This window comes from Haplochromis burtoni, unplaced genomic scaffold, assembly GCF_018398535.1.
Source record: "Haplochromis burtoni strain Fernald_Lab_line unplaced genomic scaffold, NCSU_Asbu1 Contig_169, whole genome shotgun sequence".
Classification (NCBI taxonomy): domain Eukaryota; kingdom Metazoa; phylum Chordata; class Actinopteri; order Cichliformes; family Cichlidae; genus Haplochromis; species Haplochromis burtoni.
Genome location: NW_024582530.1, coordinates 332,677 through 347,596, shown reverse-complemented (window position 1 = coordinate 347,596; position 14,920 = coordinate 332,677). Strand labels below are relative to the sequence as shown.

The window sequence follows — 14,920 nt, the reverse complement described above, 5'->3', positions numbered from 1 at the left end:
GTGTGTGTGTGTGTGTGTGTGTGTGTGTGTGTGTGTGTGTGTGTGTGTGTGCAGGAGAGGTGGTCTAAGTAATGGCAGATTGTGTGTCACTCAGGCAAAGAGACTCCCGTGGGATGATGTGATAAAAGAGGGAAAATTTGATTAAAATACTGACAAGGCACTCAGAAGCACAGACACACTTACACACATGTAGAGTAGAAAGAGAAGACAGAGCAGGAGATGGAGCGATAAATGCAGTAAATGGAAGGAGCATACAAATATGGGGTGAGTGTGAGAAACAAAGACAAATACTTGACTTAAGTAGAGTGAAACTAATTGAAAAGAATTTCAGTTCATGCATAACAATAGATTGAATTTTCTGAACATTCAGATCCCAGTTTTAACATTGGTCCATGAGTTTGTGAATAACAATACCCCAATAGTTCTCGTTCAGGTCACTTACTCGTTTAAAGAATTGTATTTTTATTGTATTTACATTTTTATGCATGTTACATGCATTACAGTACAGTGGCATGGTGGTTAGCACTGCTGCCTCACAGCCAGAAGGTCCAGAGTTGGACTCCACCATCTGCTCAGAGCCTTTCTGTGTGGAGTTTGCATCTTCTCGTGTTTGCGTAGGTTCTCTGTGGGTATTCCAGCTTCTTCCCAAAACCTAAAGACACGTTTGCTTAGGTTAACTGGTGATTCTAAATTGCCCATAGATGTGACTGTGAATGGTTGTGTGTCTCTCTGTGTTATCACTACGTTAGACTGCCAACCTATCCAGGGTGTACCCTGCCTGGATAGTATATATATGTATGTATGTATATATATATATACATATATATATATATATATTGAACGAATTTAGCAGACAGAGTAGTAACACTTAGTAAATCTTAATGGGAGCTGATTCTTTTAATGCTGCTGTTTATTCCTAATGTGATGGCTACAAATGATAGCTTTCAACTGGATCCAATTAAACATCAAAGCTTACTGCCCCATGGCCTTAAGGAGACATGGAAATCGCTGTAGTTTGGAAGCTGATCAAACATGATTTGTAAAGGTGTATTCATGTGGGTCCATGAAGAGTGTCAATGAAATGTTTATTCTGTCAACAGACACAATGTATATGTTCAGTACACTGACTGACATCTCAAACCAAATTGTTTTTCCAAAATAGTCCAAAAGAATTTTTTAAAAAGTGTCCTTGTGCAAACATCAAACCGAGGTCCAACAGCATGATGTAGTTCTGCTTTCCTGTATTGTAAAAATTATATCTAAACACAAGAATTAATATAATTTGTGATTTCTTTTAATAAAATACACACACATACAAGAACACAACCTAACCCACTACTATTATAGTAGCAAGCTGCTTTCATGAGCTGCAGTAAATATGCCTCTAAAAAAACATTAAGAAGAGAGCAGCAGTCTGTAGTATGTGGTCAGTCAGTTGTATCATGTCTCCTTTAAAAATTCATTGGCACCAAAAGACTACTCCCTTATTACTGCTGATAAATTCACTCCAGACCATGTGGAGGCTGATAGGCAAGCATTTACCATGCAACTCTATACTTAAAGGTCACAAAGAGCAGTACAAGCCTGTGTGTGGTGTGTGCTATGCAGTAAGGATTCCAGCTTCAGTTAACAAATGATATGGATTTGCTGTGTCTGTGTGTGACTTGGCTCATGTCCCTTCTGAGGATCAAATTTCATGGTTGACAATCTAGATAAAAAACCTAATGAAAATTAAAATGATAATATAATGTGTCCCCCTTGTAATACATAAATGCTATCACAGTTGGCACAGCTGTCAAAAAGACCAGTGCTGAATCACGCCAAATCACAGTAATGGTCACCTCAAAGTGCTTATTGTAATGTAAAGACCCTACAGTAATAAGGTGTAAAATGTAGCTGGCAACCTCTAGTTAGATACATATAGATAAAGTTGGGCTTGTCTAAATGCACAGGTTGAGCTCTGGAACCAGGTGGTGGAGAGGGGCTGGACCAATCTGGAGTTGCTGAGATGCAGATGACAAGGTTGGGTAGAGTTGTATCTGTACCTCAATTCAACAACTGAATCTGTTTTCCCTGGTGTATTAGAGATTTGCTTCTCCACGCCCTTGGCTTGGGGAAAAGGTCAAGACTGTTGTTTATGTTTATGCTTATGTCACATAAGCATAAACAGTTCAGTGTACCCAAACTTCTTGGAGTCACTAGGCAAGGTGCTTGAAGATGTTTGAAAGTTCCCTGCTTGAGACTTACTGTGATATTGAAACCTTGATTCTATCTGTTCACACTGTTAGATATTTCAAGGTTTGGACACAAGTTTGATTTAGAGCCCTGCCTGTGGATCCAACCTAAGTGTGTTTATGTAAAATAAAAATGAGTACGTCATCAAGGTGCATTGCCAGTCAAAAGTTTGGACATAACTTGTCATTTAATGGTTTTTCTTTATTTTGACTACTTTCTACACTGTAGACCAGGGGTGGGCAACTACAGGCCTTGAGGGCCAGTGTCCTGCAGGTTTTAGATGTTTCCTTGAACCAACACAGCTGATTCAAATGGTTAAATTCAGGTGTGTTGACCCAGGGTAATAGCAAAAACCTGCAGGACACCGGCCCTCGAGGCCTGGAGTTGCCCACCCCAGCTGTAGACACATACTGAAGACATCAGATATATGAAGCAAGATATATGGAATCTTGTAGCAAAGAAAAAATTGATAAATAACTCAATAACACATGCATTGCCTTATATTTTAGATTCCTCAAAGTAGCTACCCTTTGCTTTATTGACAGCGCTTTAAACCCTTGGCCTTCTCTCAATGTGCTTCATGATGTAGTCACCTGAAATGCTTTGCTGGTGACACTGTTGGGGATTTATTGAAAATTGAAGGCACGCTGAACCAACATGGTTACCACAGCATCCTGCAGCAACATGCCATCCTATCCGGTTTGCTTTTAGTTGGACCATCATTTATTTTTCAACAGGACAATGACCCCAAGCACACCTCAAAGCTGCGTAAGGGCTATTTGACCTGGAAGGAGAGTGATGGAGTGCTGCGCCAGATGGCCACAGTCACCTGACCTAAACACAATTGAAATGGTTTGGGATGAGATGAAGGCAAAAGGGCCAACAAGTGCTCAACATCTCTGGAAACTCCTTCAAGACTTTTGGAAAACCTCCTTTTCAGGTGACAACCTCATGAAGCTCATCGAGAGAATGCCAAGAGTGTGCAAAGCAGCAATCAAAGCAAAGGAGGGCTAATTTGAAGAATCTAAAATATAAAACATGTTTTGAGTTATTTTGCACTTTTGGTTTACTACATAATTCCACGTGTGTTAATTCATAGTTTTGATGCCTTCAGTGAGAATCTACAATGTAAATAAAGAAAAACCATTAAATTTGAAGGTGTGTTCAAACTTTTGACTGCTGGAGTGCTTGTTAGACTGAAGAGCATAACCAGATATTCAAAGTTACATAAATGTGTGTTAAATGCCGTTTTTCTTTCATCTCCTTCCTTTATCCTAACGAAATGGTAGGTATTATGGAGGTCCAATTTTTGTGAACATAGTAGCACCTTGGAGGAATTAGAGTAGGGAAAGTGGATATTTTACCATGACTTTATTTAGGCCATGAAAGTCAAGGATGGAGCGATTTATCTTTCTTTTCTACAAAGAACAAGTCCCAACCAAAAGACCCATAGATGGACCCAGTGCTTGGCAGTTTGGCAGTGACTTACTCCAGTAATGATGTCAAGGAAATTAGTCTGAGTTATGGCCTGAGTTCTATGTGTTGTGTCCAGCAGACAGGGAGAAAGGTTCAGGAAGCAGAACGGGAGATAAATATGAATGAGCAGCAAGAGAGTGATCAATACTATTTGACTCCGGAATCAATTAAAGCTTTGAGGAAGTACGTTTGACCGCTGACTGAGATTTTAGCTAGAAGCATGAGTCTTGGCATGTTTCCAGCAAACATGAAACACTAGAGACTTTGCCCGCCAATAACCCCATCGTTATTGGTGGGCACAACTGTTGGTATGGAAAACCCCCATGTTTCTCTAACTCACCATCTTTCTCTAACTAACTCAGGCGTAGGTAAAGGCCTTTTCAGAAAATTGGGTGGCGGCGATGGCTGCAGAACAACAGGTGGTGCGGGGCTGTGACGAACAGGTAGGTTAACCAGAAATTCAGTTACATGTGTTTGCATCATACCTTTCACTTCACCCAAGTGAAGGGTGATTGTGTTCATTTCTCCCGAGATGTGCTGCAGCATTTCTTCGTGCCAGCCCAGCTGTTCTTGTTGGTTTGCAAGGGCGCAACTCACTTGACCCAAGCCGGCTGGGTCCATCGGATCATTCTGTCAAGGTATGGACACAAATTGGATTCACATGGCGTTCCAAGTCAAAGTTTAGTGTGCTAATTCACTAGCTGGGCCCACGTCCTTATTTTAGGTTTGACAGCGTTTTAGTAGGTAAAAGTAAATGCTTCGACATGAATTGAGCTGCTGTTTGGGGAAGGCATCGATGGGGACTGGCAATGGCTCCCGGGCCTGGCAGATCCCCGTGCACTAAACAGAAAAGAAGAAGTTAAAGAACTGAGAACAAGGAGGGAGGAAGGGAGGGTGGGGCACGTAAACGAGAATGAACAGCTTGCAGAACTGGGGGAACCTATATAGATGACAACTGGAAGGAGCGTGTTTGGAGGCGTGGTCCCGCTCCTGAAATTCCGATACATAATCTCCAATAAAAATCAGAGACTCTAATATGGCTGTCCACAGTTTTTAAACTATTTGGCGAATGTCTTTCAATCCAAACATAGCTGACCATTCTGTAGCAGGGAATTCTCCAGTTGGAAGGCAATAATGCTTGGAGGACTTTTAAGTTACGCCTGTGAAAAGTCTCTAGCTGAGGCCTGAGGTCCTTTGTCTCCATGGTTAAGATGCAGAAGAATTGGCCTTCCTTAGCCCGTAGAGCATCTGGACAGCTAGGAAGAAGGTACAAAGAGGTAATCAGAAGCAGGTGAGTGATTAGGCCAGGAACCCCGAAAGTCCCACTTCTGCACCAAAACCAGAATACACACACAACAGAGTAAAGAGAGAAAAGGAGAGAGAAAGAAGGAGAGAGAAAGAAGGAGAGAGAGAGAGAGAGAGAGAGACATAAAAAATGGTGAGTTGACCAATGAGGACAGAGGGACAGTTTTCCATATGTACAGGGTATGTTCATATGTACATGTATTTATTTATAATTCTTTAAGCTTGCCTGGCTACGCCCCAAAGCACAGACTAATCAGACCTCATAGTACTGTATCACCCCAATAGATTACTTCACTCTCAGACTGCAGGCTTACTTGTGATTTTTAGGTTATTTAAAAGTAGAATGGGAGGCAGAGCCTTCAGCTTTCAGACCTCTCTTATGTGGAACCAGCTCTCAGTTTGACACACTTCTTATCTTCCTGGATTCCTCCAGATACACACAAAACTCTTAAGGTTGAAGCTCACATATGCACACACACACACACACACACACACACACACACACACACACACACACACACATCACAAATCAGGCATTAGAACAGTCATTTTTACTACTCAAGCTACAATTTTCTCATGTATAGATTTATCATTTGTACATTTTGACTTATTTTTTATTAAGATTAAAATGCTTTATTATTCAAGACAGAAACTTTACTTATTTCCAATAACATGTATCAAATTAATCTAAATTTCTTGAATATCAGTAAAAATGGTAAATGGCCTGTATTTTATATGCGCTTTACTAGTCCCTAAGGACCCCAAAGCGCTTTACAATCCAGTCATCCACCCCACACAACTTCACACACTGGTGATGGCAAGCTACATTGTAGCCACAGCCACCCTGGGGCGCACTGACAGAGGCGAGGCTGCCGGACACTGGCGCCACCGGGCCCTCTGACCACCACCAGTAGGCAACGGGTGAAGTGTCTTGCCCAAGGACACAACGACCGAGACTGTCCAAGCCGGGGCTCGAACCGGCAACCTTCCGATTACAAGGCGAACTCCCAACTCTTGAGCCACGATCGCCACCAACAAGAAGAAGACGCATTGCACATGCTTGTGTGGGTTTTGACTGTATTGCATCAATTGTTTTGCTACGGTTTTGAATGCTGCATTTCATTTCGCAAGATGGAGAGTTTTGATGAACCAATTAACAATTAAAACAAAGAGATTAACACAGTTTGTGTTCAGAGCTTTGAGAAACTGAGCCACAGTTTCCAGATATGTATATAAATGTCTGGGGAATAATATAATTTTGAAGTAGGGAATTGATGTTACATAATGAGTATGAGTCACTTATTTCCCCTTTTTTCTGGTTAAAAAATAAGTGAACGCAAAGGTCATTGAAGTCAGTTTTAATGAGAATTGAGAGTCAGAATGATACACAGAGCCACCTTAAAAAATCACCACGTCTAAGCTTTTCAGAAAGATGTTATACAAGTTTTATAAGTCAAATGATTCACATACATATGTGTTGAGATGGATATACAACAATTAGAAAAGACATGGATTCTTAATAGAGTAATGATGTTTCTTACATATTCAGCTTAGAAACTTTGTATGGTAAAGTGACAGTGGGAAAGGGGAAGAGAATAAATGAGAACACAATAGACGAAAAAGAAGAATACAAAGAGCAAACAGAGAGAAAGATTTCATTTAACCCAAATATCATTAGAAACAACCAAGATTGTCAGTCTGTGAAAGCTTAAGGCTTGATCATACAGGAAACTTTTATCTGGTGATTTCTGTTTTGTAATACAATTTGATGTATTTTGCTAGCCAATTGTGTCCTCCAGGAAGCTTGCATGTATCAAAATAGCATGCTTGCAGCATTTAGGAAGGTCTCTTGAGAAAACAGGATAAGGTTAACCACTCATAGCTGCCCCTCCCTGAGCCTGGTTCTGCTGGAGGTTTCTTCCTGTTAAAAGATAGTTTTTTCTTCCCAGTGTTACCAAGGATGTTGTTTGATTGTAAAGGTTTTCTCCATATTATTGTAGGGTCTTTACCTTACAGTATGAAGCACCCTGAGATGAGTGTTGTTCTGATTTGGAGCTATATAAATAAAATTGAACTGAACTGAATTGATATGGTTCTGTTCTTCAGTTTCTTCTAACATGGCTTGTTGGGTCCCTAATTTTGACTTGAGCATAAAAATAAAATTGAGATGAATGATCTTTTGCCCATTTCTTACAAACAAAAAGTGGAACTATGTACAAAATTGTAAAAATATAAAGTTTTTGTATCATCATTATAACTCCAAGCTTCTAGGAAGAGTTCCACTGCTCTCACTCAAATCTAAATCACAGTTTTGCAAATCTCTGAACACAAACACATTTTGTTCTAGAAACATGGCCTCAAAGTACACTCTGACTATTAAGTCATCTCGCTCGTGCTCCTCCTTTGAACCACTCAACCGAAAGAACGATCCTGTATCAGAGGATAGCATCAGCTTCAAGTGATAGGGAGAAGATGAAGCAACCAAAACACAAAGGAAGAGGAAAGGTAAGAAAAAAGCCTAGGAGGAAGAAGGCATTCTTTTATTTTTGTCAGTTCATCTGAAAACTTTGTATTGTGGTAACAAATAAATGTTTTGTTTGTTACGTTTTTTCTAAAAATATGTGCACTGATTTGCTTTGTTTTGTTTCTCATTCATTTCCATTACAAAGGTTATAATGCACTAGATAACTGTAAATGGTATCTAAGGACAAAATAAAAATAAACATGTATACTTTTCCAAAACAAGAAAAAGTATGTACCATGGCCAAGCCAAGACATAGTCAAACACCTCTGATGGTAGGTTTTGAATTGATCCGATCAGTGTTTTTTATTCTCTCTTAATCATATAATAGCTGTTTGTGTTGTTTAGTTGGAAAGAATCAGTTTTGAGGGTGCTGTGTTTCATGTTGAAAGAGTTAACTTCTTTGATTTTATGTTTAGAGTTCTGTGCAACCGACTTTTTCTAGAAATGTGTTGAAATTTCTCTAAAATCTGGATTTTCTTTTGTGTGTAGAAAACAAATGAAACAAAATTTAATTCTGTAATTCACTAAGTAATACCTGACTTCCTGGAGGACTTGGAGTAAGCAAACACTCATAGTGAGAGAAAGACACAATTTAAAGCACTGACACTAATGCAAATATAATCAATTTGCTCAAATGAAATGAATGGCTTAGAAACAAGAGTTCACATTATGGATGATACTTGGTAAGCAAGTCTACTGTAAGATAACTTTGATCATGTTTTATCCTAGCATTAGGATTTCAGTTTAGAAATGCACATATCTTTAATTACACAGCTCTAATCTAAATTTAGAAAAGCTACAGAATCAGATTTCTTCATACTACCCAGGCAATGCAGGTGATGCACCTGTTTAATGTTTATACAATATACCTATATATCAATGCAAATCCCAGGTATATGTTCAGTTATTTTAGATGAACTGTTTTAGAATAAATACACTTTTGGGAAACAAAATCTTATAAAAACCAACACCAACTACGTGACACTCAAACATCACGCACAGAATAGGATGACAGTGACTCACAGTATTGTAAATCTGTCTCATTTAACAATAAGGGACAGAATAAATGAAGTCTGTCTTTCACTGTAGACTGATGATACATTCAAATATCAATAAATAATTAATCAAAGGCTTTTCATTTTGCTCTTCAGATGACTCTTCTAATGGCTTAGGAGGGGTTTCATGTATCAAGCTAATGGACAGCATGCTGCTGCCCTTTGTTGATTCAAGTAAAATAAAGAAAAATACCGATTCCTGCATCTCATGATGCTCGTTGAAAACTGAGGTATAGAGTCAGTAAGGCAATGCTAAACCCAGTACTCACTCATTGACCCAAGAGCATATGAAGTTAACAACTTTATGCACTGAATTCCTTGTGAGACTAGATTTTAAATTCTTTAGGCCAGTATGGACAAAACAGTTAAAATCTCAAATACAGTGTAGAGACTAGGTGCACGACACATCATTAGACACACTGATGAAAGTGTTGTCATTTTCTGACTGTGGTCGATGAATGACAAACTATTTCTTTTAAATTAAAGAATGCATTTGATCCTTGAACAGTTCTTGAAGAGGGCAATAAAACATTGACTTTTTAGCATTTGTAACTTTGTAGTTTTAATTGGTTTTCCTGACTTATTATTTTTTATTAATTTATTTCAATTATATGAAATACCTCACAACCCTGAATTGGATAAGAGGAAGAATATGGATGAATCGATGGATGCATAGTATAAAATGACACAAAACAAATTGACATTTCTTAAATCTAGATTTTTTTTAGCCAGTCTCTAATGAGATAAATGCAACTCGTGACAGTAAATTACAACTGGAAAGCAAATCAAAAGATCTATTAGATTTAAATTAATCATATAATAACACATTGAGAAACAAAAAAATAATCCAACATAGGAAAACAAAATAAATATCTTAAGACAGACAGATTTACAGTATATACATCCTAGTGTCTCAAGTATTATCCTTTCAGTTCACACATATATCAGTTCATTCATTTTTTTTAGCTTTGGAAAATGGCAAAAGGTTATTTGTAAACGGTCTAGTAGCACACCTTGCTAATAGTGAGTTGGGCCAGTTTCTAATTTCAAAACTGCCATAATTCTTTGCGCCATAAAATCAACAAGGTACCGCAAACATTTCTCAGAGATTCTGATCCATGCTGACACAGTTAATACAGTTTTTTTGGTTCTACATCCGCAACGTGAAATTGTGGTCTCACCACACCCCAAAAGATGGGTATACTGTGATCATAGTTATGGTCAACAACAATGCTCAGGTAATTTGTGACAATGAAGGCGTATTATTAAAGGCCCAAAAGCTTGCCAAGAAAATATCCCACACCACCACCAGCCTGATTAACTGACATAAGGTAGGTTTGATCCATGGGTTCATGTTGTTAGCATCAAATTCTGACCCTACCCTCCAACTCTCATGGCAGAATTCAAGACTCATCAGGCACTGATGGCAACATTTTTCCAGTCTTCTATTAGGACCCACATATTGTACGTTTAGAGATGCTTCTTGGTTGTAACAAGTGATTATTCGAGTTCCTAATGCCTTGTTATCAGCTCAAGGCAGTTTCAGCCTTGTTGATGTAACTCTATGGCTGGTTGTCGGTAAATCCCAGTAGCATCAGTTTCTGAAATACCAGCCAACCTGGCACTGACATCCATGCCACGTCCAAAGTCACTCTAATCACCCATTTTTCACCCATTCTGATGATGGTTTTGAACTTTAGTAGTTCATTTGGACCATGCCTACATGTCTAAATATACTGAGTTGCTGTCATGTGATTGGCTGATTTAATATTTATGCTAATGACCAGTTTAACAGGTATACCTAATAAATTGACTGGTTAGTGTATATGTAATGTAATTTCAATTTCACGTTGGGTAGTTTGGCTTTTAATTATTTATTTTTTTTGCTTTAAATTTAATATTTTTTAATACAGTAGATACTTATGAAACTAGGTAATAAGAAAAACAAAGAGTTTACAGCTAGTGGCCATTAGGCAGGTAAACAAAATGTAAAAGTGCTATTATTTTGAAAGACTACTTTCCTGGTTCCTAGTGTTCAGAAAGAAGTAGGAGGCACTTAGGTCCATTTCTATAGTGGCAGACAGTCACTCAGGCCATGCTTCCAGGCTCAGGATTGGAAGGTATGGTCAGGGTCTTGTAAAGCTAAGCAGCTCAGTGAGCTATCATGAGCTCAGGACTTAAAAGTGTTGTAACAATGATGTTTCAGATAAAAACTGTGTTGCAAGCTGCCACTGAACTAGCACTTAAGAACAGCAGTCATGTGTAGCAGCTGCTGTACATGAAATATTTGATTTATGTGCATTGTTCTATTTTTTCACCTCCTTCCTTAATTTATACATGAACAGAAAGAAAAGTCAAGAAATATAATCTGCACATGGTCACACAAACTACACATTTCCTTGACATTAAGATACAACTATCTGGTCTTTGTAAATGCTCAATAACTGTGGTCTATTCCCCAAATACCTGCGTCAGAACAACTGTGTCACAAGTCACAAGACTGTTGGTGGTTTCAGGCAGAGGCAGAGCCAAATTGTGGCCACAGTGTAACATAAACAACCAACAGCAAAACGTTTTAGGGATCCATGTGCTGATCCACAAAACTGAATTACATCTAGTGAGTACTGTTTCTCTGAAAAAGGGGATAGGGAAAGGGCTCTAAAAAGAAAGTGAATTTTCTGTGCTCAACCTCAGCCTTTCAGCCTGGCCACCCCTGAAAATATTTTGGCTCTGCCATTGGTTTCTGGGGTAGCCAAAAGTTAAAAACAGAAAACAGAAATGCTAGTACTTTGAAACTTTATAGTCATCATCATTACTTTAGATTAAAGATGGCTACCACTGCAACCCAAGGTATGAGAAAGATTTTGGGAAATTGACCAGCTTGGGCACAGATAAAAATTTAAATAATTAAAAAGAGAATAAATTAATCCTTCTGACTTTTCACATTTCACAAATGAAGACCTGGCAAAGATAAGCCAAAGGAAGACTAGAAGGTTACTTAAGGTTTGTGAAACCAACTGAGATCAATGTAATCCTGGGCAGGATTACTACCAGTAAACTACCAGTCCAGGTCAGGGTTTATTAACAGTTGATTAGAACTAGTGCTGCTATGATCAAAACAGGGTGAAACCCACATTATTATGATGTGACACCTTAACTATACCACATCAGAACAATCAGCATAATCACTCCACATCGTTGCAATATATACTTTATACTTAAGTCTTTTTAGTTACAATTCCATTTGAAAAAACAAAATGGGTATAGAATTTGCAGGTTCCAGATTATTAGGTACTGATGCAATTCAGATCATTTTGGTCCAGTTAAATAAACATAATATACAATGTGTTAGTTGCAGTCCTCAAATATCTGGCAGATGAAAACAGGGTATTTTCAGCCCCTAATCCACAGAGTATGCAGACAGATCACTTCTGTTCGGGGGCAATTCAGTGCTTTGAATATATTCCATTAGTGTCTCCTTGGGGCTATTATTATCCCAGTATGTCCAGATAGACTGGTGTGGCTTTCATCAAAGTAAACAGCATCTTCTGGATGTCCTTAATGTTGAGACGTTGTTGCGGTTCCCTCTGCCAGCAGCCAAGCATAATATCGTAGATTTCCTTAGGACAGAGTCTTGGGCGCTCCAGTACTCTGCCTTGAGTAATACACTCGATTACCTGTAAAGACACAGAGACCAGTAGTTGAGCAGAGATACTTTACTGTCTTGTTTAAGAAAGGACTGCTACGCAACCAGACTTGCATCAGTTGTGCACTGCACTGGCCGGGCCTATGGCTGTATTGTGGAGTGTCATTACACTGACAGGCAACAAGTGATGCACACAGTATATAATGACTACATCATACAAATAATCCAGGTACATATTGTCCTGTAGAGTACAGTTTTAGAAAACAAAACAGCCTTTTAACAATAATGTTAAAATGTTTGAACCTTAGGAAGACTTCTTTTAAATACCCTTCTTACAAATGAAACCAAGCAGTACATCTACTGAGTTTTCCTGTTAATGCCAGGAGTATGAGGAAAATCTGAACATTGTTAAAGCCAGTGATTGTACTTGTTTGTGTCATCTGCATCATAAGAAAGAAATAAGGATATGTGAAGATTTTGAAGCAAAACTGGGTCTGGGTTATTGCTTCAAACTCTGACTTAAATTCCACTGGAAACCCACGGGGTGACCTGAAGACTAAGGTCCAACAAAAATAGCCTGGGATTGCTCAGAAAACATGTATGAAACCTTACAACAAGGATACACAACCTACTTTTAGCATGATTGGGGTAATCAATTTGACCTAATTTTTAATAGGGGGGCTAATAATTGTGTCGTCATCTGTAGATCATCAACAGACTCTTCCCTTGTTACGCCAGTAATGACCTCAATGGGCACTCAAGTGTCCACTGAGGATTGGATTCCACACCAGAAAGACCCTGCAGAAAGACCTCTGTTGTTACTGTGAAAGGACCAGATATTTTCTTACTGTACTGTCATTTTGTTTTCCTGATACCACAGGGTAGGTTTTCTATAGCTGTTGCAAGTCCTGTAGTGTCACCGGCCCTAAAGGCTGCCTTGGGGGGCCTATGAACCTGTCCTGTGAGTGATGGCTTCTGGTTAGCATGGACAGTAACAGTTTTGCAGTGAGTGACATTATCAGTGCATTTTGCAATGTATGCTGCAACAGCGTCAGCGTATTTCTTAATGTCTGTTTTAGGTGGGTGCTTGTTTGATGATCAAGGTTCAAGGTTCAAGGTTTTTTATTTGTCACATGCATAGTTAGGGCCCGGATGGCTTGGGGATAGAAGCTCCTCTTGAGTCTCTCTGTCCTTGCCCGGATGATGCGGAACCTTCTACCAGATTGCAGAAGTTGGAACAGTTTGTTGCCAGGATGGGACGGGTCCTTCAATATCTGCGCTGCTCTAGTCCGGCATCCCCTGGTGTAGGTGTCCTGAAGCGGGGGGAGAGCAATCCTGCAGCAGCGTTCTGCTGTACGGATCACTCTCTGGAGAGCTTTTTGGTCCTTCACACAGCTGTTCCCAAACCACGATGTCATGTTCTGTGTGAGGATGCTCTCCACAGCGCCTGTATAGAAAATCCTGAGGATCTTTGGAGAGACCCTGAACTTCCTCAGTTGTCGTAGGTGATACAGGCGCTGCCTAGCCTTTTTGGTCTGGACCTGAATGTGGGCAGCCCATGTCAGGTCTGAGGAGATGTGGAGACCGAGATACTTGAAGGACTGCACCCTCTCCACTGGAGCTCCATTGATGATAATGGGCTTGTAGTCTCTGTGCTGACTCCTTCTGAAGTCCACCACCAGCTCCTTGGTCTTGCTGACGTTCAGCTGGAGGTGGTTGTCCTGGCACCATGATGCCAAATTCTTCACTTCATCCATATAGGTCGTCTCATCGTTGTTGGAGATGGCGCCCAACACCACTGTGTCGTCAGCAAAATTCACAATGGTGTTGGAGCCGTGGGTGGACACATCCCTGTGGTGCTCCTGTGTTGATGGTGATGCTGTTAGAGACACATCTACCCACCCTCACCACCTGAGTTCTGCCAGTGGGGAAGTCTAACACCCATGCACACAGATGGCTATTGAGTCCCAGATCCCTGAGCTTTGTGAACAGTCTGCAGGGCACTATTGTGTTAAACGCTGAACTGTAATAAACAAACAGCATTCTCACATAGTTACCCTGTTTCTTGTCCTTGTGTTCACTCTCCTCAATGCCGTTCGGACGTCGTGCTCCGCGATGCTGATCACCGGTCAGATGTACCAGTTTGTAGTGCTGAAGCAATCCTTCAGAGCAGAGGAGGCCCCCTCTGGCTACACACATCTGATTTTGTGTTGGTCTGAAGGCCCTCACTCTGGGTCTGTATGCAGGTCTTAGAATGATGGTGATGTGATCAGAGAGCCTGACTTGGTGTACTCAGCGTCCAGTAGTTATCTTCCACGGTCCTAGCTGTGGCGTTAGTGGTGGGAGGGATGCAAACAGCAATAAGGTCAATCGAGGTAAATTCCCTTGCTAGGTAGACTGGTTGGCACTTAATGATAACAAACTCAGACAGTGGAGAACGGTGTTTGTGCACAGCAGTAGATTTCAGTACCAAGCGCTGCTGATGTAAACATCAACACTGCCCTGCCACAAGTCCTTCCTCCTTCCATTAAGACTTGGTTGGCATGGTAGATTGTTACAGTGGGGCAAAAAAGTATTTAGTCAGCCACCGATTGTGCAAGTTCCCCCACTTAAAATGATGACAGAGGTCAGTAATTTCCACCAGAGGTACACTTCAACTGTGAGAGACAGAATGTGAAA

At 40.0% G+C, this 14,920-nt stretch overlaps 1 protein-coding gene across 1 annotated transcript in view; it reads right to left on the bottom strand.

Annotated features, from left to right (window-relative positions):
- Positions 1–7,541: 7,541 nt before the first annotated feature.
- LOC102306739 (NT-3 growth factor receptor) overlaps positions 7,542–14,920 on the bottom strand; it is a gene marked incomplete in the record, with an annotated part of 98,298 nt that continues 90,919 nt past the window's right edge. Inside the window, 1 exon segment of the mRNA XM_014337191.2 lies at positions 7,542–12,272. Within this exon segment, the coding sequence (XP_014192677.1) occupies positions 12,087–12,272 (186 nt within the window).